This window comes from Cherax quadricarinatus, chromosome 24, assembly GCF_038502225.1.
Source record: "Cherax quadricarinatus isolate ZL_2023a chromosome 24, ASM3850222v1, whole genome shotgun sequence".
Classification (NCBI taxonomy): domain Eukaryota; kingdom Metazoa; phylum Arthropoda; class Malacostraca; order Decapoda; family Parastacidae; genus Cherax; species Cherax quadricarinatus.
Genome location: NC_091315.1, coordinates 13,910,002 through 13,936,145, shown reverse-complemented (window position 1 = coordinate 13,936,145; position 26,144 = coordinate 13,910,002). Strand labels below are relative to the sequence as shown.

The window sequence follows — 26,144 nt, the reverse complement described above, 5'->3', positions numbered from 1 at the left end:
AGATTTTTTGGGTTATCCTAGGTAATTTACACTATGTATACATGTATTTATGTGTATCTGTGAGACAGAGATAGACAGACAGATAGAAAGAGAGAGAGAGAGATAGAGATACACACAGAGATAGACATAGATAGACAGACAAACAGAGATAGAGCCAGGCCGCCAGCAGCCGGCCAGCCAGCCAATCAGCCAGCCAGCCAGAATTGTTTCTCTTTGCTTAGGGCATAGGTTATAAGACATTCTGAAAGGGTATTGCACAAATGTTGCACATGGGTTATTATCGAGATTTTTTGATATTTCCTCGACCAGTTATGGCCACATCCACCTCAAAGCCACTTAACTTGGGGTCAGAATCACTTTCCTCTTAACCCTTTCAAGGTTGGTGCCGTACTAGTACGGCTTGCACACCAGGGTTGGTGCCATACTAGTACGCATAAATTCTAGCGCCTTCAAATCTAGCGGGAGAAAGCTGATAGGCCTACATATGAAAGAATGGGTCTATGTGGTCAGTGTGCGCAGTATAAAAAAAATCCTGCAGCACACAGTGCATAATGAGAAGAAAAACTCCGACCATGTTTTCGTTTTAAAACAGCAAATTTGCAGTGTATTTTCGCATGCTATTTATGGTTGTATTCTAGTTTTCCTGGCCTCATTTTATAGAATGGAAGACATGTTACAGAAATTGAGATGATATTAATTGGTTTCACAATGAAAAGTACCTTGAAATTGAGCTCAAAGTAGCAGAAATGTTCGATTTTTGCCAAAGTTCAGAAGTAAACAAATCATGCCATGCGTCCAATACACGTCATGTGGCGAGTCTAATACAGTGGACCCCCGACATTCGATATTAATCCGTTCCTGAGAGCTCATCGAATGTCGAAAATATCGAGTCGAATTAATTTTCCCCGTAAGAAATAATGGAAATCAAATTAATCCGTGCAAGACACCCAAAAGTATGAAAAAAACTTTACCACATGAAATATTAAGTTTAATGCAATAGAATAATTACAATAACAACAATAACAATAGATTAATAACAATAGAATAATTGACACTTACCTTTAATGAAGATCTGGTGATGATTGATGGGATGGGAGGAAGGGAGTGTGTGGATGGTGTTAGGACTTGAGGTATCAAGTCTTCTTCCGAGGTTACTTCCCTTCTTCTTTTAATGCCACTAGGACCAGCTTGAGAGTCACTGGACTTCTGTCGCACAACATATCTGTCCATAGAGGCCTGTACCTCTCGTTCCTTTATGAGTTTACTAAAGTGGTTCACAACATTGTCAGTGTAATAGTCACCAGCACGGCTTGCAATAGCTGTCTGAGGGTGATTTTCATCTATAAAGGTTTGCAGTTCAATCCACTGTGCACACATTTCCTTAATTTTTGAAGTAGGCACAATGGATTCCACAACTGGCATAGGCTTCTCAGGGTTAGCCTCAAACCCTTCAAAATCTTTCTTAATTTCCATACTAATTCTCACCCTTTTTACCACAGGGTTGGCACTAGAAGCTTTCTTGGGGCCCATGGTAACTTATTTTGCAGAAACAAGCACCAAAAGCAGTGATAATATGGATAATATGGAATGTACCGAATGTATCCTAAGATGCACGCACACTGGCTGGCTTGTAAACACTGGCACACACGGGGCAGTTCAGGCCACACGTGGACAAGTCTCGTACGAATTGTATCGAATAACAGGTTTTTGATCAAATGTCGAGGCGAAATATTTGCGTTTAAATGCATCAAATGTTGGATTTATCGAATGTCAATGCCATCGAATGTCGGGGGTCCACTGCATTCTTTCACAAGTGCGCTGATATTATTTATACCATTTCTACACTAATGCAGTAGTCTGCATAACAGTAAATCTTCTATTTTTTGTGAGAATAAAAATTCAAAGTAGAAAGCAAAAGAAATGTAACAGAGGCCTGGGGAGATGACTAATGAACAGAGGGAATGTTATTTTAGTGCCAGGAATATCTGTCTTGTTTATTCTGGACCCTTTTTCGAAATTGGCATCTTTTGAAATTTGTGTGAAATTGGCAAAATTGTCAATTTCTGACCACTTTCTTGGACAGTTTAAATCGGTAAATGGGTGGTTTCTTGTATTCATTCGATAGAAAAAATGGAGTTCTAGCGAAATAGTTATGATTTTTGTCGACTGGTACATTTGAATTGGCGAAAAATAGGGCTCAAAGTGGGCGAAATTGCGAATGCGTAAACATTGTCAAGACCGGTAACTTCGCGAGAGCATAATTCTGTAAGTTTTGCATCAAATTTCATACTTTTGGTGTCATTATGATCGGGAAAAGATTCTCTATCATTTCATAAGAAAAAATTTTTTTTCCCCGAAAAATATGTGACCCTGAGAACAAGTTTAGGAGAGGGCCTGCTGACCCTTAAAGGGTTAAAATGGGAGAGTTAACCCTTTCAGGGTCTGTCCTGTAGATCTACGGGTTTACGTTCAGGGTGAAAACCGTAGATCTACGCCATGAGCTCAGCTCACTCTGATAAGCTGTGAGTAGTAAATTTGGGCCTAGATATGAGAGAATACATCTATGTGGTATGTGTGCACCACATAAAACAAATCCTGCAGCACACAGTGTATAATGAGACAAAAAAAACTGAGACCGTGATTTTTTATTAAAACATCGACTTTGCAGTGTTTTTTCATATGTTTTTTATAGTTGTATTTGTGATTTCTTGGTCTCATTTGATAGAATGGAAGACATATTACAGAAATGGAGATGATTTTGATTGGTTTTAGTACTGGAAATGGCTTGAAACTGAGCTCAAAGTAGCAGAAATGTTAAATTTTTGTCAATGTTCAAGAGTAAACAAACGACCTCACATGTCTAATACACGCCAGCTGGTGGGTCTAATATACATTCACAAATGTGGTGATGATATTTATACAATTATTACAATATTGCGTAACAGTACATCTTCTATTTTTTGGGTTTGAATAAAAATTCATTATGTGAATAAAAAATCAAAATGGAATTCATTTGTAAAGCCTGAAAACGTAACTAATGAGCAGAGGCAATGTTAGTTTAGTGTGAGGAATGCCTGCATTGTTTATTCTGGACCCTATTTTGAAAATGGAATATTTTGAACTTTGTGTTAAATTGGCCAAATTACCAATTTCCGATCACTTTATTTTGTAGTTGAAACAGTTGACTGGGCGATTTCTTGTGCTCAATCGACAGAATAGAAGTAATACTAGTGAAATAGCTAAGAATTTGGTCGACTGGAATAATGTAATTGGCCTAAAATGGGAGTCAAAGTTGGCAAAATCGCCGATTTGTAAATATCGCCGACATCAAAATTCACGAGAGCATAATTTTGTCAATTTTCCATCAAATTTCGTACTTTTTGTTTTATTACCTTCAGAAAAAGATTCTCTACCATTTCATAAGAAAAAATAAAAAAAATTTTTTTTTTTAATTCTTGGACACTGGTGCACGCACCCTTTTGAAATTTGGCCTCTGGACCCTGAAAGGGTTAATACTACATGAAATCAGTGAATCCCAGGTGTTTGCTGCACTGTTTGCTCTAGCTGACACTCATTTGAACTGGTGCTCCCACAAGGTAGTAAGTGGTCCCAGATTTTTTTAAACCAATAATATGGTCGGAGTTTATACACTGCATGCTGCAGAATTTTTTTTATATTGTACACTGTGACCACTCAGACCCATTCTCTCATATATAGGCCTATCAGCTTTCTTCTGGAAGATTAGAAGCCGCTAGAATTTTTGCATAATATTACGGCACCAGCACTGGCTTGCAAGCCGTAATATTACGGTACTCACAGTGAAAGGGTTAAATGCCTTAGTAGGTGGGGTGGCCAGGTGGGTTACCATACCACCCACACCTAACTTCTTACAATACTACTCACCTCTCACCCTACATTAAGACTACAAATATTTTGAGGTAAGTAATGAGTGTACTGTGTATGTATTTTACTTTTTAATGCCTAGTTCTGGCATTTATATGCATTTATAATTGGAAAAAAATGGTATTCTGCTTTCAGGCAGTAGCCTGGAACCTAACCTGCCATATAAGTAGGGCCCTACTGTATATGTGTATTATTTTTTTAACACATTGGCCATTTCCCACTGAAGCAGGGTGACCCAAAAATAAAGAAAAAGCTTTCATCATCGTTCAGCACTTTCACCATAATTCATGCATAATCGCTGTCTTTGCAGAGGTGCTCAGACACGACAGTTTGGATGTCACTGTAAGCAGTCATTATTCCACATCCCTCCTTTAACCCCTTGACTGTCGCAACCCCCAATCCTGAGGTATCTCCTGGTGTGGCAAAAAAAAAAAAAAAAAAAAAAAAAAAAAAAAAAAAAAAAAAAAATCTTATGAAATGATAGAATCTTTTTCGGATTGTAATGACACCAAAAAAAAAAATTTGATGGAAAACTGATGGAATTACGCTCTCGCGAAGTTAGCGACCTTGGCGATATTTACAAATCGGCTATTTAGCCCACTTTGAGCCCTATTTTCAGCTAATTCCATTGTTCCAGTCGACCAAACTCATAGCTATTTCTTTAGAACTCCGTTTTTTCTATCGATTGAGTACAAGAAACTGCCCATTTACCAATTTCAACTACCCAATAACATGGTCAGAAATCTGCAATTTGGCCCATTTCACGAAAATTAAAAAATATGACAATTTCAAAATAAGGTCCAGAATGAACAATGCAGACATTCCTGACTCTAAAATAACATTTTCTTTGTTCATCAGTCATGTCTCCAGGCCCCTCTGATATTACTCTTGCTTTCTATTTTGAATTTTTATTCAAACAAAAAATAGAAGATTCACTGTTATGCAGACTACTGCAATACTGTAATACATAATTGTATAAATAACATCAACCCATTCATGACTGCATATTAGAATGGCTAGTTGGACATTTATTGGACAATGACATCATTTGTTTACAGTGGTCCCTCGTTTTTCGTAATTAATACGTTCCTGGAGCCGTTACTATAAACGAAATTTACAATTTACGAATCAATTTTCCCCATAAGAAATAATGTAAATACAATTAATCCGTTCCTGACACCCAGAAGTATTAAAACAAAAAAATTTTTTACATGAAATATACATGTAGTACATAAACAATACAATGGGAAATGATGAATGAAACATTAACCCTTTGACTGTCGCGGCCGTATATATACGTTTGCGAGGTACCGTGTTTGACGTATATATACTCATAAATTCTAGCGGCTTCAAATCAGGCAGGAGAAAGCTAGTAGGCCCACATGTGAGAGAATGGGTCTGTGTGGTCAGTGTGCACCACATAAAAAAAATCCTGGAGCACGCAGTGCATAATGAGAAAAAAAAAACTCCGACCGTTTTTTTTAATTAAAATGCCAACTTTGTGGTCTATTTTCGTATAGTATTTGTGGTTGTATTCTCGTTTTCTTGGTCTCATTTGATAGAATGGAAACTATATTATAGAAATGGAGGTGATTTTGATTAATTTTACTATAAAAAGAACCTGGAAATGGAGCACAAAGTACAGGAAATGTTTGATTTTTGCCGATGTTCAAAAGTGAACAAATGATGTCATTGTCCAATAAATGTCCAAATAGCCATTCTAATACGCAGTCATGAATGGGTTGATGTAATTTATACAATTATTACAGTATTGCAGTAGTCTGCATAACAGTAAATCTTCTATTTTTTGTTTGAATAAAATTTCAAAATAAAAAGCAAGAGTAATATCACAGGGACCTGGAGACATGACTGATGAACAAAGAAAATGTTATTTTAGAGCCAGGAATGTCTGCATTGTTCATTCTGGACCTTATTTTGAAATTGTCGTATTTTTTAATTTTCGTGAAATTGGCCAAATTGCAAATTTCTGACCATGTTATTGGGTAGTTGAAATCGGTAAATGGGCAGTTTCTTGTACTCAATCGATAGAAAAATAGAGTTCTGAAGAAATAGTTATGAGTTTGGTTGACTGGAATAACGGAATTAGCCGAAAATAGGGCTCAAAGTGGGCGAAATTGCCGATTTTTAAATATCGCCGAAGTCGCTAACTTCGCGAGAGCATAATTCCGTCAGTTTTCCATCAAATTTCGTTTTTTTGGTGTCTTTACAATCGGGAAAAGATTCTCTATCATTTCATAAGAAAAAATAATTTTTTTTTTTTTCGAATATTTTGCGACACCAGAAGCAACTTCAGGATTTGGCCCTTCGACAGTCAAAGGGTTAACAGCATAACACTTACCTTTATTGGAGATTCTTCTTAGTGTATGGGAGACTGGAGGAGGAGAGAGATTGGATTGTTTATAGTTTGAGAGAGGAATCCCCTTCCAGCAACACCTCAGGTACCAATTGCTTTTCTGGGGTTGCTTGTCTTCTCTGCTTCTTAATGCCACTAGGACCACCTTGAGAGTCAATGGAGTCCTGTCTCGCAAAATAACTGTGGAGAGAGCTCTGTTTCTGGCGTCTCTTTAACACTTCTCTAAAATGGCCCAAGACTTTGTCACTGTACATGTTGCCAATATGGCTTGCAATAACCTTGTTAGGGTGATGTTTCTCCATAAAGCTTTCCATCTTACCCCACATAGTAAAAATCTCTTTAATTTCTGAAGAAGGCACCTTCTTCCATCTCTCTTCCTCCTCTGCAGCAAGATTCTGAGCTGCGATGTGTTGCTCTTCCTGCTGAAGCTCTTGCAGCTCCTCAGTGGTGAGCTCTTCGTTGTGGTCTTCCACCAATTCTTCCACATCCTCCAAACTCACATCCAACCCCATGGAACTCCCCAGTGCCACAATTGATTTTACAACAGACATAGGCTCATCAGGGTCAGTCCCAAACCCTTCAAAATCCCACTTGTCGACACAATCTGGCCACAATTTTCTCCAGGCAGAGTTCAAAGTCCTGGTAGTCACTCCCTCCCAAGCCATACCTATAAGGGTTATGCATTGGAGGATGCTGAAGTGATCTCTCCAAAATTCTCTTAGGGTCAAGTGAGTGTCTGTGGTCACAGTCAAGCACCTGTGAAACATGCTTTTGTGTGGAGTTTTTTAAAGTTTGCAATGACCTGCTGGTCCATGGGCTGGAGGAGAGGAGTGGTATTCAGGGGCAAGAACTATACTGTGATGAACCCTAACTCCTCAAAAATTAGGTCATCCAAGTTTGGAGGATGAGCAGGTGCACTGTCCATTACTAGCAGGCACTTGAGATACAATTTCTTTTCCAGGAGATGCTCCTTCACACTAGGGCCAAACACTTCATTGAACCACTCGAGGAAAATTTCCCTCGTGACTCATGCCTTACTATTAGATTTCCAAAACACACAATTTACGCTTCATAACATTGTTTTTCCTGAACACTCTGGGATTTTCTGAATGGTACACTAGTAATGGCTTCACTTTGAAATCCCCACTAGCATTAGCACAGAACATTAGCATCAGCCTGTCTTTCATAGGCTTGTGTCCTGGCATTGCCTATTCCTCGTGTAATGAAGGTCCTCTTTGGCATTTTCTTCCAAAAGAGGCCTGTTTCGTCACAATTGAACGCTTGTTCAGGTTTCAGTCCTTCAGTCTCTATGTACTCCTGGAATTCATGCACATATGCACATATAGGTAGTAGGTTGGTAGACAGCAACCACCCAGGGAAGTACTACCGTCCTGCCAGATGACTGTGAAACAAAAACCTGTAATTGTTTTGCATGATGGTAGGATTGCTGGTTTCTTTTTCTGTCTCATAAACACGCTAAGATAACAGGGATATCTTGCTACTCCTACTAACACTTTGGTCACACTTCACAGACACGCACATGCATATATATATATACATACATCTAGGTTTTTCTCCTTTTTCTAAATAGCTCTTGTTCTTTTTTATTTCTTCTATTGTCCATGGGGAAGTGGAAAAGAATCTTTCCTCCGTAAGCCATGCGTGTCGTATGAGGCGACTAAAATGCCGGGAGCAATGGGCTAGTAACCCCTTCTCCTGTATACAATTACTAAAAAAGAGAAGAAGAAAAACTTTATAAAACTGGGTTGCTTAAATGTGCGTGGATGTAGTGCGGATGACAAGAAACAGATGATTGCTGATGTTATGAATGAAAAGAAGTTGGATGTCCTGGCCCTAAGCGAAACAAAGCTGAAGGGGGTAGGAGAGTTTCAGTGGGGGGAAATAAATGGGATTAAATCTGGAGTATCTGAGAGAGTTAGAGCAAAGGAAGGGGTAGCAGTAATGTTAAATGATCAGTTATGGAAGGAGAAAAGAGAATATGAATGTGTAAATTCAAGAATTATGTGGATTAAAGTAAAGGTTGGATGCGAGAAGTGGGTCATAATAAGCGTGTATGCACCTGGAGAAGAGAGGAATGCAGAGGAGAGAGAGAGATTTTGGGAGATGTTAAGTGAATGTATAGGAGCCTTTGAACCAAGTGAGAGAGTAATTGTGGTAGGGGACTTGAATGCTAAAGTAGGAGAAACTTTTAGAGAGGGTGTGGTAGGTAAGTTTGGGGTGCCAGGTGTAAATGATAATGGGAGCCCTTTGATTGAACTTTGTATAGAAAGGGGTTTAGTTATAGGTAATACATATTTTAAGAAAAAGAGGATAAATAAGTATACACGATATGATGTAGGGCGAAATGACAGTAGTTTGTTGGATTATGTATTGGTAGATAAAAGACTGTTGAGTAGACTTCAGAATGTACATGTTTATAGAGGGGCCACAGATATATCAGATCACTTTCTAGTTGTAGCTACACTGAGAGTAAAAGGTAGATGGGATACAAGGAGAATAGAAGCATCAGGGAAGAGAGAGGTGAAGGTTTATAAACTAAAAGAGGAGGCAGTTAGGGTAAGATATAAACAGCTATTGGAGGATAGATGGGCTAATGAGAGCATAGGCAATGGGGTCGAAGAGGTATGGGGTAGGTTTAAAAATGTAGTGTTAGAGTGTTCAGCAGAAGTTTGTGGTTACAGGAAAGTGGGTGCAGGAGGGAAGAGGAGCGATTGGTGGAATGATGATGTAAAGAGAGTAGTAAGGGAGAAAAAGTTAGCATATGAGAAGTTTTTACAAAGTAGAAGTGATGCAAGGAGGGAAGAGTATATGGAGAAAAAGAGAGAGGTTAAGAGAGTGGTGAAGCAATGTAAAAAGAGAGCAAATGAGAGAGTGGGTGAGATGTTATCAACAAATTTTGTTGAAAATAAGAAAAAGTTTTGGAGTGAGATTAACAAGTTAAGAAAGCCTAGAGAACAAATGGATTTGTCAGTTAAAAATAGGAGAGGAGAGTTATTAAATGGAGAGTTAGAGGTATTGGGAAGATGGAAGGAATATTTTGAGGAATTGTTAAATGTTGATGAAGATAGGGAAGCTGTGATTTCGTGTATAGGGCAAGGAGGAATAACATCTTGTAGGAGTGAGGAAGAGCCAGTTGTGAGTGTGGGGGAAGTTCGTGAGGCAGTAGGTAAAATGAAAGGGGGTAAGGCAGCCGGGATTGATGGGATAAAGATAGAAATGTTAAAAGCAGGTGGGGATATAGTTTTGGAGTGGTTGGTGCAATTGTTTAATAAATGTATGGAAGAGGGTAAGGTACCTAGGGATTGGCAGAGAGCATGCATAGTTCCTTTGTATAAAGGCAAAGGGGATAAAAGAGAGTGCAAAAATTATAGGGGGATAAGTCTGTTGAGTGTACCTGGTAAAGTGTATGGTAGAGTTATAATTGAAAGAATTAAGAGTAAGACGGAGAATAGGATAGCAGATGAACAAGGAGGCTTTAGGAAAGGTAGGGGGTGTGTGGACCAGGTGTTTACAGTGAAACATATAAGTGAACAGTATTTAGATAAGGCTAAAGAGGTCTTTGTGGCATTTATGGATTTGGAAAAGGCGTATGACAGGGTGGATAGGGGGGCAATGTGGCAGATGTTGCAAGTGTATGGTGTAGGAGGTAGGTTACTGAAAGCAGTGAAGAGTTTTTACGAGGATAGTGAGGCTCAAGTTAGAGTATGTAGGAAAGAGGGAAATTTTTTCCCAGTAAAAGTAGGCCTTAGACAAGGATGTGTGATGTCACTGTGGTTGTTTAATATATTTATAGATGGGGTTGTAAGAGAAGTAAATGCGAGGGTCTTGGCAAGAGGCGTGGAGTTAAAAGATAAAGAATCACACACAAAGTGGGAGTTGTCACAGCTGCTCTTTGCTGATGACACTCTGCTCTTGGGAGATTCTGAAGAGAAGTTGCAGAGATTGGTGGATGAATTTGGTAGGGTGTGCAAAAGAAGAAAATTAAAGGTGAATACAGGAAAGAGTAAGGTTATGAGGATAACAAAAAGATTAGGTGATGAAAGATTGAATATCAGATTGGAGGGAGAGAGTATGGAGGAGGTGAACGTATTCAGATATTTGGGAGTGGACGTGTCAGCGGATGGGTCTATGAAAGATGAGGTGAATCATAGAATTGATGAGGGAAAAAGAGTGAGTGGTGCACTTAGGAGTCTGTGGAGACAAAGAACTTTGTCCTTGGAGGCAAAGAGGGGAATGTATGAGAGTATAGTTTTACCAACGCTCTTATATGGGTGTGAAGCGTGGGTGATGAATGTTGCAGCGAGGAGAAGGCTGGAGGCAGTGGAGATGTCATGTCTGAGGGCAATGTGTGGTGTGAATATAATGCAGAGAATTCGTAGTTTGGAAGTTAGGAGGAGGTGCGGGATTACCAAAACTGTTGTCCAGAGGGCTGAGGAAGGGTTGTTGAGGTGGTTCGGACATGTAGAGAGAATGGAGCGAAACAGAATGACTTCAAGAGTGTATCAGTCTGTAGTGGAAGGAAGGCGGGGTAGGGGTCGGCCTAGGAAGGGTTGGAGGGAGGGGGTAAAGGAGGTTTTGTGTGCGAGGGGCTTGGACTTCCAGCAGGCATGCGTGAGCGTGTTTGATAGGAGTGAATGGAGACAAATGGTTTTTAATACTTGACGTGCTGTTGGAGTGTGAGCAAAGTAACATTTATGAAGGGATTCAGGGAAACCGGCAGGCCGGACTTGAGTCCTGGAGATGGGAAGTACAGTGCCTGCACTCTGAAGGAGGGGTGTTAATGTTGCAGTTTAGAAACTGTAGTGTAAAGCACCCTTCTGGCAAGACAGTGATGGAGTGAATGATGGTGAAAGTTTTTCTTTTTCGGGCCACCCTGCCTTGGTGGGAATCGGCCGGTGTGATAATAAAAAAAAAAAAAAAATTTTTCAGCCGCCTTGTGGTCCGAACTGGCAGCCTCACCATTCCTTACCACACAATGTATGCCAGTACAGTTCTTAAATCTCTCAAACCAGCCTTTGCTGGCCTTAAATTCACTCACATCACCACTATTTGCAGGCAATTTCTTTACCAAATCTTTATGCAACTGCCTAGCCTTTTCACAACTAATCAAAGTCATAAGAGTATCTCCTGCTAATTGTTTCTCATTTATCCACACCAACAATAACTTCTCAACCTCTTCGAGTACTGGTGATCTCATTTTTGTCAGCATAGTTACTCCCTTTGCAACAACAGCATCCTTGATTTCCTTAGTCTTGGCCACTATGGAACATAAGGTTGTGTAGGGTTTCTTATACATCCTGGACAGTTCGGCCCCACTTGTACCACTTTCATATTGTTCAATGATGGTTTTCTTAAATTCAATCGTATTTCTCACCTTCTTTACCACAGGCTTGGCACTAGGAGCTTTCTTTGGAGCCATGGTAGCTTATTTAGTACTTGCAAGCACTAAAATAAATGGAATATTATGAAATATTTCGCTGGAGCACGTGAGGGGACCTTCGCTCACTGGTAAACAATGCCAGACTGCCTGCCGCCCCGGCTCACGCCAAGGGTACGCGTCCGGGACGAATTACGACTCACGAGTCAACTTTTGAAAAGCGAGTCCATGTTTATACGAAAATAACCCTATGATTGGCGAAATTTACGATTGCCGGGAACTACGAAAAGCGAGGGACCACTGTACTTTTGAACATCGGCAAAAATCAAACATTTCCCCTACTCCATTTCCAGGTCCTTTTTATAGTAAAATCAATCAAAATCACCTCTATTTCTATAATATGTTTTCAATTCTATCAAATGAGACTAAAAAAACGAGAATACAACTATAAATACTATACGAAAATAGACCACAAATTCGGCATTTTAATTAAAAAAAAAACGGTTCGAGTTTTTTTTTCTCATTATGCACTGTGTGCTCCAGGATTTTTTTTATATGGTGCACACTGACCACACAGACCCATTCTCTCACATGTGGGCCTACCAGCTTTCTCCTGCTTGATCTGAAGCCGCTAGAATTTATGAGTATATATACGTCAAACACGGTACCTTGTAAGACGTATATATATATGACCGAAATACTCAAAGGGTTAAGTGCAAGTATAATTTCTATATTAAAAACATAAGTGATTAATAAATACAATAAGAGATTAATAATACAAGCCAAGAAGTGAAGTACTTCAGGGATGAGCGTACCAAACTATACTTACCGCAAGTGAAACATCGCCCATAACCTCCATAGTAAATGCCTTCATCCCCAGATATTGATGATGAATCTGAATTGATGCTGGTATCAGTGGTATCAGTATTGCTGCTTACTGAAATTGCTTCTGAGAACTCTGTTTCCGTTGTTTGAGAAACTGATGTACTGTTATCACTTCCTTGGAGAACAGGGTTTAATGCATGAGATGCTCCAGCGAGTTGATTCAACTCGGGCTGGTTGTGTCCTTCCTGTGACTGATCTTCTATCTGCCTTGAGCTGGAAGTTGAGAGTGGTTCATTAGATTCAACTACAATCGGATCATCCAGACTACCTGACCCTCTATTACCTTGAAAAGGTGGTCCAGCTGTTCGAGGTCTCTGGTTTCTTTGATGTGGGTAAATGATGGGAAACCCATGAGATGTTCCATCTCTGTAAGTTACAAATGAATTTCTGACAAATCTACCAGCTTCATTATTTTCAGCTGATGGACCAGACATTCCTTGCACTTCATGGGGCCTGCTAGCTCTTTCAACAGCTGGTTGTGGTTCGTCCCTCCACCTGTAATAACATCACCATGGCCTCTTAGTTAAGCTAGTATTATTATCAAGCACAAGAAAAAACAGATCAAGAATAGATAAGGTTATTAGAATAAACATTTAAATAAGAGCACAGTACTATGTTAGAAATAACAAAAAAAAAAAAAAAAAAAAAAAGTCAGGTGAGCTAAGCAGGGTTAGCTCACCTTGACATACCTTATTATAAATATTGGTATAAACCTTGGTAATAAATACTGACAAGTTGGTTTAGAAAGACACGTAAGCAAACACTATGGCATATTTATTACAAAACGTTTCGGTCCTGGGACCTTGATCACGTCTAACATACAGAGGTAGAAAGACATTATATATAGGCAGAGAGTGAGGTGTGAGTGACGCATGGTGACCTGAAGAATGCCAACATGGCATTCTTCAGGTCACCTCTGTATGTTAGAAGTGATCAAGGTCCCAGGACCAAAACATTTTCTAATAAATATGCCATAGTGTTTGCTTACGTGTCTTTCTAAACCATTATAAATATAACCCAACTGTCATGAGTAACTAGAAATATACTTTTATAATGTACATTTTTTTTTTTTTTTTTTTTTAAACAAGTCGGCCGTCTCCCACCGAGGCAGGGTGACCCAAAAAAGAAAGAAAATCCCCAAAAAGAAAATACTTTCATCATCATTCAACACTTTCACCACACTCACACATTATCACTGTTTTTGCAGAGGTGCTCAGAATACAACAGTTTAGAAGCATATACATATAAAGATACACAACATATCCCTCCAAACTGCCAATATCCCAAACCCCTCCTTTAAAGTGCAGGCATTGTACTTTCCATTTCCAGGGCTCAAGTCCGACTATATGAAAATAACCGGTTTCCCTGAATCCCTTCACTAAATATTACCCTGCTCACACTCCAACAGATCGTCAGGTCCCAAGTATCATTCGTCTCCATTCACTCCTATCGAACACGCTCATGCACGCTTGCTGGAAGTCCAAGCCCCTCGCCCACAAAACCTCCTTTACCCCCTCTTTCCAACCCTTTCGAGGACGACCCCTACCCCTCCTTCCTTCCCCTATAGATTTATATGCTTTCCATGTCATTCTACTTTGATCCATTCTCTCTAAATGACCAAACCACCTCAACAACCCCTCTTCAGCCCTCTGACTAATGCTTTTATTAACTCCACACCTTCTCCTAATTTCCACACTCCGAATTTTCTGCATAATATTTACACCACACATTGCCCTTAGACAGGACATCTCCACTGCCTCCAACTGTCTCCTCGCTGCTGCATTTACCACCCAAGCTTCACATCCATATAAGAGTGTTGGTACTACTATACTTTCATACATTCCCTTCTTTGCCTCCATAGATAACGTTTTTTGACTCCACATATACCTCAACGCACCACTCACCTTTTTTCCCTCACCAATTCTATGATTAACCTCATCCTTCATAAATCAATCCGCCGACACGTCAACTCCCAAGTATCTGAAAACATTCACTTCTTCCATACTCCTCCTCCCCAATTTGATATCCAATTTTTCTTTATCTAAATCATTTGATACCCTCATCACCTTACTCTTTTCTATGTTCACTTTCAACTTTCTACCTTTACACACATTCTCAAACTCATCCACTAACCTTCGCAGTTTTTCTTTAGAATCTCCCATAAGCACAGTATCATCAGCAAAAAGTAACTGTCAATTCCCATTTTGAATTTGATTCCCCAAAATTTAATCCCACCCCTCTCCCAAACGCCCTAGCATTTACTTCCTTTACAACCCCATCTATAAATATATTAAACAACCATGGTGACATTACACATCCCTGTCTAAGATCTACTTTTACCGGGAAGTAGTCTCCCTCTCTTCTACACACCCTAACCTGAGCCTCACTATCCTCATAAAAACTCTTAACAGCATTTAGTAACTTACCACCTATTCCATATGCTAGCAACATCTGCCACATTGCTCCTCTATCCACTCTATCATATGCCTTTTCTAAATCCATAAATGCAATAAAACTTCCCTACCTTTATCTAAATACTGTTCACATATATGCTTCAATGTAAACACTTGATCTACACATCCCCTACCCACTCTGAAACATCCCTGCTCATCCGCAATCCTACATTCTGTCTTAACTCTAATTCTTTCAATTATAACCCTACCGTATACTTTTCCTGGTATACTCAGTAAACTTATTCCTCTATAATTTTTACAATCTCTTTTGTCCCTTTTCCCTTTATATAAAGGGACTATACATGCTCTCCTCCAATACCTAGGTACCTTCCCCTCTTTCATACATTTATTAAACAAAAGTACCAACCACTCCAACACTATATCCCCCCCTGCTTTTAACATTTCTGTCATGATCCCATCAGTTCCAGCTGCTTTACCCCCTTTCATTCTACGTAATGCCTCACGTACCTCCACCACACTTACATTCTGCTCTTCTTCACTCCTAAAAGATGGTATACCTCCCTGGCCAGTGCATGAAATTATCGCCTCCCTTTCTTCCTCAACATTTAAAAGTTCCTCAAAATATTCTCGCCATCTACCTAATACCTCCCTCTCCCCATCTACTAACTCCCCTACTCTGTTTTTAACTGACAAATCCATACTTTCCCTAGGCTTTCTTAACTTGTTTAACTCATTCCAAAATTTTTTCTTATTTTCATTAAAATTTCTTGACAGTGCCTCTCCCATTCTATCATCTGCTCTCCTTTTGCACTCTCTTACCACTCTCTTCACCTTTCTTTTACTCTCCATATACTCTGCTCTTCTTATAACACTTCTGCTCTGTAAAAACCTCTCATAAGCTACCTTTTTCTCTTTTATCACACCCTTTACTTCATCATTCCACCAATCACTCCTCTTTCCTCCTGCCCCCACCCTCCTATAACCACAAACTTCTGCCCCACATTCTAATACTGCATTTTTAAAACTATTCCAACCTTCTTCAACCCCCCCCCCCCCCACTACTCATCTTTGCACTAGCCCACCTTTCTGCCAATAGTCGCTTATATCTCGCCCAAACTTCCTCCTCCCTTAGTTTATACACTTTCACCTCCCTCTTACTTGTTGTTGCCACCTTCCTCTTTTCCCATCTACCTCTTACTCTAACTGTAGCTACAACTAAATAATGATCCGATATATCAGTTGCCCCTCTATAAACATGTACATCCTGGAGCCTACCCATCAACCTTTTATCCACCAATACATAATCTAACAAACTACTTTCATTACGTGCTACATCATACCTTGTATATTTATTTATCCTCTTTTTCATAAAATATGTATTACTTATTACCAAATTTCTTTCTACACATAGCTCAATTAAAGGCTCCCCATTTACATTTACCCCTGGCACCCCAAATTTACCTACTACTCCCTCCATAACATTTTTACCCACTTTAGTATTGAAATCCCCAACCACCATTACTCTCACACTTGATTCAAAACTCCCCATGCATTCACTCAACATTTCCCAGAATCTCTCTCTCTCCTCTACACTTCTCTCTTCTCCAGGTGCATACACGCTTACTATAACTCACTTTTCACATCCAATCTTTATTTTACTCCACATAATCCTTGAATTTATACATTTGTAGTCCCTCCTTTCCTGCCATAGCTTATCCTTCAACATTATTGCTACTCCTTCTTTAGCTCTAACTCTATTTGAAACCCCTGACCTAATCCCATTTATTCCTCTCCATTGAAACTCTCCCACCCCCTTCAGCTTTGTTTCACTTAAAGCCAGGACATCCAGTTTCTTCTCATTCATAACATCCACAATCATCTCTTTCTTATCATTTGCACAACATCCACGCACATTCAGACTTCCCACTTCGACAATTTTCTTCTTCTTATTCTTTTTAGTAATCTTTACAGGAAAATGGGTTACTAGCCCATTGTTCCCGGCATTTTAGTTGACTTTTACAACACGCATGGCTTACGGAGGAAAGATTCTTATTCCACTTCCCCATGGATATAACAGGAAAAGTAATAAGACCAAGAACTATTAAGATAAAATCAAAGAAAACTCAGATGAGTGTGTATAAATAAATGTGTACATGTATGTGTAGTGTGACCTAAGTGTAAGTAGAAGTAGCAAGACATGCCTGTAATCTTGCATATTTATGAGACAGACAAAAGACACCAGCAATCCTACCATCATGTAAAACAATTACAGGCTTTCGTTTTACACTCACTTGGCAGGACGGTAGTACCTCCCTGGGTGGTTGCTGTCTACCAACCTACTACATATCTGTATTTAACTTGATTCATATTAAAAATTAACACACTGGCTTTATCTCACAGAAGTGGGGGGACAAAAAATAATTTCACCATCATTCAGTAAATAGCTGTCTTGCAGGAATGTGCAGACATCACAATTAAAATGATCCTCCAAATGGTAATATCTCCATCCCTCCCTCAGAGTGCAGGGACTGTACTTCCCACCTCCAGGACTCAAGTTCAGCTTACCAGCATCCTTGAAACCCTTAACAAATGTTACCATGGTCACACTCCAATATACATAAAACCATAAAAAAAAAAAACACTTTCCTCTACTCATTTCGATCTGATTCGCTCAAACAAGCCCGATCAATGTTCGAGCCCCTAGCACTTACAACCTCCTTTACCCCTTCCCTTCACCCCTTCCTTTAATGACCCCACCCCTCCTTCCTTCCACCTAAAATTTACTCACCCCCATGGCCCTTCTATCTTGCTTCATTCTCTCTAAATGTCCTAAATGCCCAAAACACATCAACAATCCCTCCTCAGTCCTTCGAGTTATACCCACAATAACGACTCAGTCTTCTAATTTTCTACACTCCAAATTCTCTGTATAATATTCACACCCTACATTGCTCTCAAACCTGACATTTCCACTGCCTCCAGTCTCCTTATCACGGCAAAGTGTAAAACCCATGTCTCACTCACATTTAAAAGTGTACATTTCACTCTACTCGGTTACATTCCCTTTTTGGCCTTTGTAGATAAACTTTCCTCATTCTGGAGATCTCAACATTCCACCTACCTTCTTCCCACCTTGACTATTTCATAGTACAGTGTACATCTTATCTAGACCCACTTGCACATGTGTCACTTCCCAAATATCCAAGTACATTCACTTGCTCCAAACTTTTTTCCTCTGATCTGAAATTCAGTCTTTCACTGTTTAGATTTTTTGTTACTCTCATTATCTTGTTCTATCCTATCACCACTTAATTTCCTTCTTTTACTTACTCTCCCAAATTCATTCACCAACCTTTCCAACTTCTCTTCAGAATATCCCAGAAGCGCTATTACTGGCAAACACCAACTGTGATAACTCTCACTTCAAAATCTTTATCTAAATAAAAATATGTAATTAAGAGGTACTATACCATAAATGTTACAAGTGTTTTCATGTGTACCAGTATAATAATGACACTGCAGTAAAATGTATATACCCTAAGGAATTATAATAAGCAAACCTATACAATAGTTTTAAGAGAAATTTATTATACTGCTTCTTATATGAAAAATTCCATAGGTATACAAAGGATGACAATAATAATATAATCAAAACTAAGCACTAAACCCAAAAGGGTAATACAACACTGCAGGGTGGGATTTGCTAAAGGAGGAACATGTGAAGCTTAGGCATGAGTGTGCAAGATTAAGGGTTAGTGGGGAGTGCTAAAGGTAAAAAATAATCAAAAGTTAGGGCAATAAGTTAAGTTAGTTTGTCAAAGGTGAGACTTTCAGCAAGGAGGTCTAGTATACTAATTACCCATAAATGAGCGAGACGTGCGGAGCTCATAAGTAGGTGGAAGAGTGAGGTCTCAAACACGATAACGGTGATAAGAGGATGGCTGGAAACCTAAACCAATTCCAAAGCCCAAGGACCCAGGCAGTATGAGATGCATATTGCTGACCAACTGTTTAGCCAAGACTGCTGAGAGGATGGTGTTAAACTGCCTCCTATGGAAACATGGACCCCCTCATCATCACATATTTGGCTTCACCAAAGGAGTGGGTACAGCAGAGTGCATAACCACTCTACTAAGCCAGACTGCTGATAGTAACAAAAAACCTAGTATCGTCGTCTACCTCGACCTTGAGAAGGCATTTGAGCTAGCCAGCCCCACAGCAATTCTAGCAATACTAGCTCGGAAGGGAATCAAAGGATGCCTCCTGGCCTGGATAGAGTCCTACCATAGGGACAGGCAGGCCTGTGTCAGCTTTCAGGGACACTACTCTTCCTTTAAAACCCTGGAAAACAGCATGCCACAAGGTGTGCTCAGTCCTACCCTGTTTAACGTCCTTATGCAGGAACTTGTGAGCCTTCCCTTTCATAGTGGTACGCAGCTCCGATCTTGCCCTCGTAGTGAATGGGAAAGGCAATTTGGAGCGACAGGCCCAAAAAGCTTTGGAGCTAATTACGCAGTTTGCAAGGAACTAGGCCTCAAGATCTCGGCCGAGAAATCTCTTGCAATGATGTTCAAGGGACCAGATCCTGTGAATAGATGACGTATTCAGGATATAGAACTTGAGTGGACAGGCTCCTACCTATACTTGGGAATCTACATTGATAAAAAGCTGACCTTTCAGAAACAGGCCGAGTATGTCAGATCCCGTGCTCTACTCATACTCAACGCCATGAGAGCCATGACAAGGCACCGTGCAGGGGCAAGCAAAGATGTACTTCGCTTGTACTATATACAAGCTATACACTCGCTCACTGACTAAGGTGCACCAGCGTTAGCTCATCTCTTCCGGCAGAGCAGGCAAAGGGTGGAGGTCATACAAAACCAGGCGATAAGAACTATGCTTGGGGCCCCATCTGGACCAACACAGTATGTCTCAGATCTGAGATCCAGCTTCCTTCCCTGACTGACAGAGTAAGATACATAAACGCCTGCAAAGTAGCCACGATTCTGCACCGGCAGCAAGGTACCCCACTAAGGAGACGGATATTGACAACCATGACACAAGATCCAACTCTCTTCATGGACTACTACTGGATTTGTTCGTTTTGTGCTGCTGGGCAGAAGCTGCTGCCTACACATCTACTCCTTGGGAAGAGTTGTGACCTTCCTGTTGCTGGGTATCATCCACCACCTCCCTGGCGCCCAGATCCAGCCGATGTTTGCATCATGCAACTACTCATTTCTAAGCGTCTCTGCAGTCAAGACACCCTCACCAATCATGCTGAGACAAGCATGGCACTGGCAGAGGGAGGCACATGTGCAGTATATTTCACAGATGGTTCTGTCAGCCCTGACAGGAAGAGAGCAGCAGCTGGACTGTACCACAATGGTCACACGCAAGGCTGGCGACTCCCTGACCACTGCACGATCCTTCAAGCTGAGCTGGTGGCAATTCAGCAGGCATTGTCACATGCCCTACGACATTGACTCTGACCTGTCATACATGTTGATTCCACCTCTGCAATCAATCAATGCCCTCTCCCATCCTCAACCACAGGACAATGTTCACCTCATCACATCGATCCTGAGCATAATGACAGCCTTAGAAGTTCAGGGTAACAGATCGACATTGAACTGGATCCCCAGCCACGCTGGCATCCGGGGAAATGAGGCGGCAGATGATGCAGCCAAGGCAGCCACAGACTATCCACATGTTGGGATTACTGTCCCCATCAGCCTACGACAGACCAAACTGGTGGCTGCCAGAGCCATGAAACTTATGTGGGAGATCTTGGGTGATACCCCATCTCAACAGTGGAACCGAGCGGTGACTCGGGGAGAACCCCCTCCATATGATAGCAGCTGGTCCAGAGTGCAGTGTACCGCCATCCATCGGCTTTCCCACAGCCAAGATGAGAGCCTCTTCACCACATTAAGGGACTTCTTGAAGAGGCAGCAAAAGATTTCTGGCAGGCTTAAACTAAGTAATACTAACAGAGTATAAAGTCCCTGGTTATGCATTATTATTATAATCAAAACCAAGCACTAAACCCACTGAGGAGAGATGAAAATTAGAACCACTTGATATTAAATATGAGAATGCCATACCATCCAAACAATGGTTATTTATGCTTGAATGTTTAGACAGAGTGATGCTTTGTGGATTTTAATCATAAGTAAAACAATGCAGTACTGACTGACCCAAAACCTGCACAGAGGAGAGGAACAGTAAGATGACATTTCAGTCCATCCTGGACCATTACCATATCACAATTGTTGAGCTGACAATGATCCAGAAAGGACCAAACAGTCATTCTAAACTTTCACTCCCATGTGTAGGTCTTGGTGAACTGTTCCAGCCCTGGTATTGTGACTTTATTCAATACCTACATTACATAATTTTTAATATATTTTAAATACAAATAAGGTAATGGAGGGAGGGAGATACCATATGTGAACACACCCAGCATCAGTAGGCCTTCCCCATCCCCCCCCCCCTCTCACACACAGATGCACTTATCTATCACAAAATACAAGTACAGTAGGGCCCGACTTACACGGCAGGTCAGGTTCCAGGCTGTCGCTGAAAAGCGGACATCGCCAGAAACCATAACACCATTTTTTCCACTTATAAATGCATATAAATGCCAGATAATAAGTAAGTTTGCACTACCAAATATTAAGTTAGCAACAGAACTAGGCATTAACCCTTTCAGGGTTTCCGACGTACTAGTATGTCGTATGGCGTTCTGGTTTCTGGCGACGTCTGCTTTTCAGCGATAGCCTGGAACCTAACCTGCCGTATAAGTCGGGCCAGGGTTATTGACGTACTAGTATGAATAAATTCTAGCACCTTCATGAAAATCTAGCGAGAGAAAGCTGATAGGCCTACATATGAAAGAATGGGTCTACGTGGTCAGTGTGAACAGCATAAAAAAAATCCTGCAGCACACAGTGCGTAATGAAAAAAAAAAAAACTCCGATTGTGTTTCTGGTTTAAAACAGCGACTTTACAGTGTATTTTCGTATGGTATTTATGGTTGTATTCTAGTTTTCCTGGTCTCATTTTATAGAATGGAAGACATATTACAGAAATTGAGATGATTCTGATTGGTTTCACAATGAAAAGTACCTTAAAATTGAGCTCAAAGTAGCAGAAATGTTCTATTTTTACCATTGTTCAAAAGTAAACAAATTATTCCACGTGTCCGATACACTTCAACTGGCGAGTCTAATATATTCTTTCACAAGTGTGCTGATATTATTTATACCATTTCTACACTAATGCAGTAGTCTGCATAACAGTAAATCTTCTATTTCTTGTGAGAATAAAAATTCAAAGTGGAAAGCAAAAGAAATGTAAGAGGGGCCTGGAGACATGACTAATGAACAGAGAAAATGTTATTTTAGTGCCAGGAATGTCTATCTTGTTTATTCTGGAACCTAGTTGGAAATTGGCATCTTTTGAAATTTGTAAGAAATTGGCAAAATTGCCAATTTCTGACCACTTTACTGGATAGTTGAAATCGGTAAATGGGTGGTTTCTTGTACTCATTCGACAGAAAAAAATGGACTTCTAGTGAAATAGTTATGATTTTTGTCGTTTAGTACACTGGAATTGGCTGAAAATAGAGCTCAAAGTTGGCAAAATCACCGATGCGTAAATATCGTCGAGACCACTAACTTCGCAAGAGCATAATTTCGTATGTTTTCCATCAATTTTCATACTTTTGGTGTCATTATGATTGGAAAAAGATTCTCTATCATTTCATGAGAAAAAATCATTTTTTTTTTTATGAAAAATTTTCGACCCTGAGAACAAGTTTAGGAGAGGGCCTCTCTACCCTGAAAGGGTTAAAAACAATAAAAAGTAAAATACAGTGGACCCCCGGTTAACGAACTTTTTTCATTCCAGTAGTATGTTCAGGTGCCAGTACTGACCGAATTTTTTCCCATAAGGAATATTGTGAAGTAGATTAGTCCATTTCAGACCCCCAAACATACACGTACAAACGCACTTACATAAATACACTTACATAATTGGTCGCATTTGGAGGTGATCGTTAAGCGGGGGTCCACTGTACATACACAGTACACTCGTTACTTACTTTAAAATATTTGAAGTCTTAATGTAGGGTGAGAGGTGAGTAGTATTTATTTGTAGGAAGTCAGGTGTAAGAGGCATGCTAGCCAGCCAGGCCACCCCCTCCACATGTAATATACAGCCTCACCTCACTTGGTGGGGTACTCATTTACCAATGACTTGGACTTACGACAGGCTCTCTGACCAGTATGCATACTTAAATAATGTATACAGTGGACCCCCGCATAACGATATTAATCCGTCCCTGAGAGCTCATTGTTATGCGAAATTATCGTTATGCGAATGAATTTTCCCCATAAGAAATAGTGGAAATCAAATTAATCCATGCAAGACACCCCAAAGTATGAAAAAAAATTTTTTACCACATGAAATATTAATTTTAATACACAGAAACTGAAAAAGACATGCACAGTTACATGACACTTACCTTTATTGAAGATCTGGTGATGATTGATGGGATGGGAGGAGAGAGAGTCTTAGTGTTTAGAAGGGGAATCCCCTTCCATTAAGACTTGAGGTGTCAAGTCCTTTTCCGGGGTTACTTCCCTTCTTCTTTTAATGCCACTAGGACCAGCTTCAGAGTCACTGGACTTCTGTCGCACAACATATCTGTCCATAGAGGCCTGTACCTCCCGTTCCTTTATGACTTTCCTAAAGTGGTTCACAACATTGTCAGTGTAATAGTCACCAGCACGGCTTGCAATAGCTGTGTTAGGGTGATTGTCATCAAAAAAGGTTTGCACTTTAAGCCACATTCCACACATTTCCTTAATCTTTGAAGTAGGCAACAACTTCAATTTCTCTCTCCCCTCCTCCGAAGCAGTTTCCTCAGGTCTGGCCTCATGCTGATGAAGATGATCTAGCAGCTCATCAGTGGTTAGTTCTTCATTGTCCTCCTCCACCAACTCTTCCACATCATCCCCACTAACCTCCAACCCCAAGGACTTTCCCAATGCCACAATGGATTCCTCAACTGGCATAGGATTCCCAGGGTTAGCCTCAAACCCTTCAAAATCCCTTTGGTCTACACATTGTGGCCACAATTTCCTCCAAGCAGAGTTCAAGGTCCTCTTAGTCACTCCCTCCCAAGCCTTACCTATAAGGTTTACACAATTGAGGAAATTAAAGTGCTCTCTCCAAAAGAGTCAGTTGAGTTTCTGAGGTCACTACAAAGCACCTTTCAAGCTTTTGTGTACAGTATTTTGAAGTTTGAAATAACCTGCTGGTCCATGGGCTGCAGGAGAGGAGTGGTATTAGGAGGCAAAAACTTCACCTTAATGAAGCTCATGTCCCCATAAAGTCGCTCTGCCACGTCTGTAGGATGACCAGGGGCATTGTCTAACACCAGGAGGCACTTAAGGTCTAATTTCTTTTCAGTTAGGTAATCTTTCACATTGGGGGCAAATGCTTGGTGTAACCAGTCATAGAAAAAGTCCCTAGTGACCCATGCCTTACTGTTTGCCCTCCACAGCACACACAAATTAGCCTTGAGTATATTCTTTTGCCTGAACGCTCTGGGAGTTTCTGAGTGATACACTAATAAAGGCTTCACTTTGCAATCACCACTAGCATTGGAACACATCAACAGAGTAAGCCTGTCTTTCATAGGCTTATGTCCTGGGAGTGCCTTTTCCTCCTGAGTAATGTAGGTCCTGCTTGGCATTTTCTTCCAAAACAGGCCTGTTTCATCAAAATTAAACACTTGTTCAGGTTTCAGTCCTTCACTGTCTATGTACTCCATGAATTCCTGCACAAATTTTTCAGCTGCTTTGTGGTCTGAACTGGCAGCCTCACCATGCCTTATCATGCTATGTATGCCACTATGCTTCTTAAATCTCTCAAACCAACCTTTGCTGGCCTTAAATTCACTCACATCACTAGTTGCAGGCATTTTTTTAATTAAATCCTCATTCAACTTCCTAGCCTTTTCACTTATGATCACTTGAGAGATGCTATCTCCTGCTATCTGTTTTTCATTTATGCACACCAATACGAGTCTCTCAACATCTTCCATCACTTGCGATCTCTATTTCAAAAACACAGTTGAACCTTTGGCAAGAACAGCTTCCTTGATTGCCGTTTTCTTGGACACAATAGTAGCGATGGTTGATTGGGGTTTACTATACAACCTGGCTAGCTCGGAGACACGCACTCCACTTTCATACTTAGCAATGATCTCTTTCTTCATCTCTATAGTAATTCTCACCCTTATTCCTGTAGGGTTGGCACTAGAAGCTTTCTTGGGGCCCATAGTCACTTATTTTGCAGATAAAATCACCAAAAACACTGTAATAATACGAAATGTTCCGATTGTATGCTTGGATGTTACCGCGGAGGCTGGCTGGTAAACAATGCCACCGGCGGAACATGTGAGGCTGGCTCAGGCCGCACATTAGACGCATCTCGGACGAATGAGTGCGTTGAGTGGGTTTTTTAGTGGTATGCGAGGCAAAATCTTAGCGATAAAATGTATCGGTATGCGGATTTAACATTATGTGATGCCAACGGTATACGGGGGTCCACTGTATTAGAGGTAATTTCTTCTATTCTGTTTATTACAATATACAGTACAATGCTGTATAAACATTTAAAAAAAATACCAGAAATGTTATAAATATTGCAAAGGTGACATTAAAACAATATCAAAGATGGCCGACACAAACCCACTACCATTATAGCTCCTCACTTAGCAACGAATTCATTTACCAACGTAGTCTTAGGAACGCAACTCCGTTATTAAGTGAGGAGAGGCTGTACTTCGACATTTAAAGCATCCCAGGGTGATAAAATAAACTTACAGTACATTCATTATTTACCTTAAAGTATCTGTAGTCTTAATGTAGGGTGAGAGGTGACTAGTATTTATTTGCAGGAAGTCAGGTGTGGGAGGTACGGTAGCTAGCCGGGCCAGGCCACCCCACCCACACGTAATACACTATGACATTTAAAGTGCCCTAGAGCGATAAAATGCATATACAGTACACTCATTACTTTTATTATTTTATTAACACATCAGCCAATTCCTAGCAAGGCAGGGTGGTTCAAAAAAGAAAAACTTTCATCATTC

General features: G+C 40.3%; 1 protein-coding gene across 5 annotated transcripts in view; it reads right to left on the bottom strand.

The window, feature by feature from the left end:
• Nucleotides 1-26,144, bottom strand: part of LOC128690723 (E3 ubiquitin-protein ligase rnf8-like) — a 290,771-nt gene that overhangs the window by 42,911 nt on the left and 221,716 nt on the right. The window contains exons 13-14 of one of the 5 annotated variants that reach the window (XM_070088193.1): nucleotides 12,844-13,055; nucleotides 12,505-12,804 (exon numbers count right to left, since the gene is read on the bottom strand). In XM_070088193.1, coding sequence (XP_069944294.1) covers nucleotides 12,505-12,804; nucleotides 12,844-13,055 — 512 coding nt within the window. Of the gene's footprint in view, nucleotides 1-12,504; nucleotides 13,056-26,144 lie in introns of those variants that run through there. The other 4 variants (XM_070088196.1, XM_070088192.1, XM_070088195.1 and 1 more) reach the window with 4 other exon arrangements.